Here is a 5202-nt window from a genome sequence, read left to right as displayed (position 1 = left end):
CTCATGCAATAACTTAAAGAGATATAAAGCTTAGCCAAAATGGCAACTCAAGTCTTAACGTATACAACTGAAAATGGAAAGACTAAATAACTATAACTACTTGTATATGAAGCCTCTAAAACAAAGAGGGATGTCAGGACAAAACCCCCGATCATCCTAACAACTAAAGTATTAAATCAAATGATAAAAGGGGGGTACTCTGGATAACAAGAAGGCTCACCAACTGACTATGAGTGCTAAACTGGATTAACGAGGCACTGGATGCTGATCCTCGTTACCTGTGTCTACATCATAAAATGATGCAGGCCAAATGGCATCAGTACATTGAATGTACGAGTATGTGAGGGGAATACTAAACAAGACATAAGCTTGAAAGGAATCTGAAAAAAACACTTACCTTAGCTTTACTCAATGCAATAACTCAACTCAAATGCAAAGTAAAGAACAATAATAGTGCAGTTATACAGAGCATTTAAAACAGGAGGTAGCAACTCAATTTGTTAAAGAAATGCAATGACAGCTCATTTTACATATAATGTAATATAATATTGTGGGAATTTCTCTAACCGACAACCACCACTATGAGCCTAAGTGATGATATAGTTATACAAAGCATTTAAAACATAAGGTAGCAACTCAATTTGTTAGAGAAATGCAATAACAACTCAGTTTACATATAATGTAATATAATATTGTGGGAGTTTCTCTAATCGACAACCACCACTATGAGCCTAAGTGATGATACAGTGTCTTACCTATGCTTCCAGAACTGTCTTATACCTGCCGTCATATAGAATGCCTTAATTAAGTGGATCCACTAGTCCATGTTAAAGAGCACTAAAGAATCATCTAAAAAGTATGATCCTTTTCTACCCATGATGGTTACATGGTTTATGGAGACTTGAGTTATTATGAACTCGCGTCGCCATATCGTTGCTCAATACTACTCCCAAAATATACTCAGCTCATATTTTTTTAAAACAAAAACTTGTTCTTTGGTTTGAGATAATTATTCAAAACTTAACTTAAAAGCTCTCTTGGAAATCGGTGTTTCCTTTCTTGCTCAAATGTGAAAATATTTTAACTCTTGGGAATACTTAGTTCCCGTATAATCTTTGAAGAATTGAACTTTACTCTTACTCTTTACTCAACTAAAAGCTTAAGTCTTAAAACAATGTTAAAACGTTTGTAAAAGACTTTTTGGAAAACTCTATGAACTTCTCTTGACTTAACTCTTAACCTCTTGACTTGACTCTTAACTTTCCTTGAATTGAATTATGGATTCAAGGTTCATGATCTCATGTTTATGGATGATTTCATGATGTTTAGAAGTACCTTAGAGTATAGAAATCGACTAGAAAACACAGGTACGTTGCTAAGGAACTAGTACTACAAGAAAAGTCCTGATTACCCGGGGATTTTCATAGGGATAATACAATAAAATCCCAAAGTAATTTGGTTATCTGCGGATTTTCTTGCCAATCGAAATCCGATGGAAAAACCTTCCTAGGTAACTATTACTTGCGGATTACAAAATCCCTAGGTAAGTTAGTTGCGGAAATAAATCCGTATGTACCTTATTTGCGAATTTATCTACGATTAGCTATCAAATATTCGCAAGATTTTTTTGGTAAAATTTCATACGCAATGTAATTTACCTGTGGATTATCATATAAAATTTTGCAAGTTATTCCCCATGAAGATCCCCAAGTAAATTCGTAGGATGTTTGGATATTATAATTCCTAATTAATAAAATAAAATTTCTTGCGGATATTTATGAAACAATTTGGCAAGAAATTTTTTATGAAATACCCAAGTAAATCCGCAAGAAGAAATTCTCACAAAAAAAATTCATGAATATTTATGATGTAAATCCCCCATGTAAAGTTCCCAAATAATAATTCACATTCAAACCGCTAGATAAATTTCACAATTAAACAAAAAACTATTCGAAACCTCCAATAATTCTCAAAATCATCATTCAAAATAAAATCATTCCAACTAACAAAAAACATAATTCAAATCATCATTCAAAATAAAATCATTCCAACTAACAAAAAACATAATTCAAATCATCATTCAAAATAAAATCATTCCAACTAACAAAAAACATAATTCATAACATCCATGTCAATAATGTATGATTCTTAAATGGTCCGAAATAAAATATTTCAAATTTGAATCCTCACTAGAACTACCAACCATCTCAATCATAATTATGATCACTTCCATTCACGTTATCAGGGTTAGAATCTCTTTCATTCATGCTATTAGAGTCATCATCACTTTCATTCTCATAAGCTTGGTTATCTTCTTGAGATGATCGCTCAGTTGAAAGTGATTTCTTGTATACATGCTTGATCAACAAGTCTAATTCCTTTCTCATCTTCTTATTTTTGTGCCGCTCATTCTGCAACTGAGCATACAAATCAGCATTTGAAGCATTTATCTGTGACTTAATCATCTCATCAATATCTTCAGGCAAAGCTGATGTTGATTGCTTCGATGTCTTTACAGTTCGACCTAGAGATCCAAGACCTTTGACTCTTCCTTTTTTCTTTCCACCAGCAGATTGCACCCATATATTCATTTCACTTAGTTGAGAAGGTTGACTAGCTTCTCCCTCCCCATCTAATGCATTTTGAGCAGCTAATATTTCTTGTTTCTTTCTTTCAAATTCTAGTTGCATAAGGATATAATGTCTTCGACCATGTATCGTGTCATTAGAAAATATATATCATTAGCAAAATATATTGGATTCTAACATCAAATGTAAGCACAACAATAAAAACTGAGAAATGGTAACTCTAATGAAAATTTTAATTTATGTAAATGATATCATCATCTTCACAACTAGTAACTCAACCTCTGCTAAAATGATGGAAAGCATATTTCAAGTCAGCTTTATAATTAAATGATAGAATGAGACAGAGAATAGAAATAAATTTCATATATACAGAAAGATTTATAGCAGACAAATCAAACAAAGAAAACAAACTTTTGATCTCACTCGATTGAAGCTAATTGTCTTAACTAAGCTTTCAAAATGCAAAAAAAAATGAATGTTGAATTCAATTGATCTAAAACACATCGAGTTGCAGAGATAAAACAACCTAAACAACTTGAATGTAAACAAACTCGAGCTGAAGCTAAATGTTTTAACTAAATTTAAAACGTAGAAATTGAATGTCTTAACTTATCAAGGTACACACATTCTTATTTCTGGAATTTTTTTCTAAAGATTAGTCCTATCAAGTTTTTGGATCCTTTTTTTCTAAGATATTAGCAAGCATGTATAAAGTTGTCATTTTCTATTTTACACTACTTATTTGTTCATTGCAAAAATAAGAAGTTCGGAAAAAACTTAGCAATATTTTCCTAATCAAATTTTTTAAGCTTATAAACAATTTTCCTTTGGTAGGCTTAACTTTATTCTTTAAGTATAACCCTGAGAACCTTTTGTTCTTTAAATTTGTAAAACTTGTGCTTTTTAGTTTAGTTAATTGAGAACTCCACCCCTAATTACTATCCATTTTCGATCTGGAAGAAGTCTATTTACCATCCATTTTCGATGCTCGGGAATTTTCATTTTCTGAAGCAAAAGGTAAATATATTTAAACATACTAGATTTTCGACACATGCATTGCACGTGATTATCAATTCAGAAAATTTAAGCGGAGATTTGAATAATAAGCTTTGCACAAAATAATATTGCAGATTTTTTTGTGAATATTCAACGTGGATCGTCATATATATTTCTTATTCACACGAACATATGAAGATGGTCAATGAAAAATTTATTAGTTAAATGCAATAATGTATATATTTATTTCAATTTGATGAGGTTCAATTATGTAATTAGTCGTATCTCAATAATACTATCTTATAGACGATATTTGTTGTGTATTTTTCTTGTCATCTAACTAGATGTGCGTTGCACGTGTATTCCACTTAATCTAGTTAGATGTCATATGAACATGTGGAGACCAAGTACATTTCATTTTTTAGAACTATTTTTGTATATTAATTTTTATTTTATAAGTTATAACATAATAGATGACGTTCTTTTAGTTGTCTCTCATATTTGACTTCTTGATTGTTTGTGCCCATAAATCAAAGATAGTTATTTGACTGCACATAGTTAACTGAGAAATGTTTCCTTTTTTTTTACTGAAAAAACTAAAAATTAAAATTAAAGAATATATTCTATTTGTGAAATCATATATATAATCACCTGTTTATCTTACACCCAACAAATATATAGTTCATATACTTGTAAACAATTTTCTATTTATTTAACCAAGCATGATTCGTCCAAGGAAAAATAACAACAACGTGTTATCACATAATAGGAGCGGTATAATAATGTGAAAAATTATTGGTCAAAAGTTAATATAAAGAAAGATGAAAGATAGAAATAATTAATGTAATAACTATGAGAATTCATAATATTTTAACTAAAGAATGTAAAAAAATGTGAATAACATTTGCGATAATTAGTAATAACTAAAAGAATTTATAATGTTATAACTAAAGAATTAATGTGCAATAGATGAGCATTATTAGAAGTCATATGAACTTTTCTTCGTCGAAAATACTGAAATATTAAGAAACAGTAAATTAATAAAACGAAAGGGCAATGTTTACATAGTAATAATTATTTTTAACTTCATGATAATCTAAATCACATAAGTAGCATTGATCAATAAAGTCATTCTTTTGTCTTGAACATCAAAAAAACAAATCGTGATAATTCTCTAACTCATAAGAAGTTTACTAATTTTGGAAAAAGATATTGAGAAACATATATCTACATCACAAGAGAAATTGTTAACAAAAACAAATGAATTTAGACTACAGTAAAAGTTAAACTAATACAAACTTCCACTGGTGTTATTACAAGTCATATAAAATTTTCTTCTTCGAAAATACTGAAATATTAAGAAACAGTAAATTAATAAAACGAAAGGGCAATGTTTACATAGTAATAATTATTTTTAACTTCATGATAATCTAAATCACATAAGTAACATTGATAAATAAATTCATTTTTTTTTGTCTTGGACATCAAAAAAGCAAATCGTGACAATTCTCTAACTCTTGAGAAGTTTAATAATTTTGGAAAAAGATATTCAGAAACATATATCTACATCACAAGAGAAATTGTTAACAAAAACAAATGAATTTAGACTACAATAAAA

The 5202-nt window shown here is 29.4% G+C and overlaps 1 protein-coding gene across 1 annotated transcript; it reads right to left on the bottom strand.

Annotated features, from left to right (window-relative positions):
• Positions 1-2135: 2135 nt before the first annotated feature.
• On the bottom strand, positions 2136-2671 carry LOC102588066 (uncharacterized). Its single transcript, XM_006337955.2, has one exon. The coding sequence runs from the start codon at positions 2589-2591 to the stop codon at positions 2208-2210; it is 384 nt and encodes a 127-aa protein (XP_006338017.1). The 5' UTR covers positions 2592-2671; the 3' UTR covers positions 2136-2207.
• Positions 2672-5202: the final 2531 nt, after the last annotated feature.

The sequence above is a fragment of the Solanum tuberosum genome, unplaced genomic scaffold (assembly GCF_000226075.1).
Source record: "Solanum tuberosum cultivar DM 1-3 516 R44 unplaced genomic scaffold, SolTub_3.0 scf00001, whole genome shotgun sequence".
NCBI classification, from domain to species: Eukaryota; Viridiplantae; Streptophyta; class Magnoliopsida; order Solanales; family Solanaceae; genus Solanum; species Solanum tuberosum.
The sequence above is the reverse complement of the archived record's forward strand: the minus strand, read 5'-3'. Positions and strand labels throughout refer to the sequence as shown.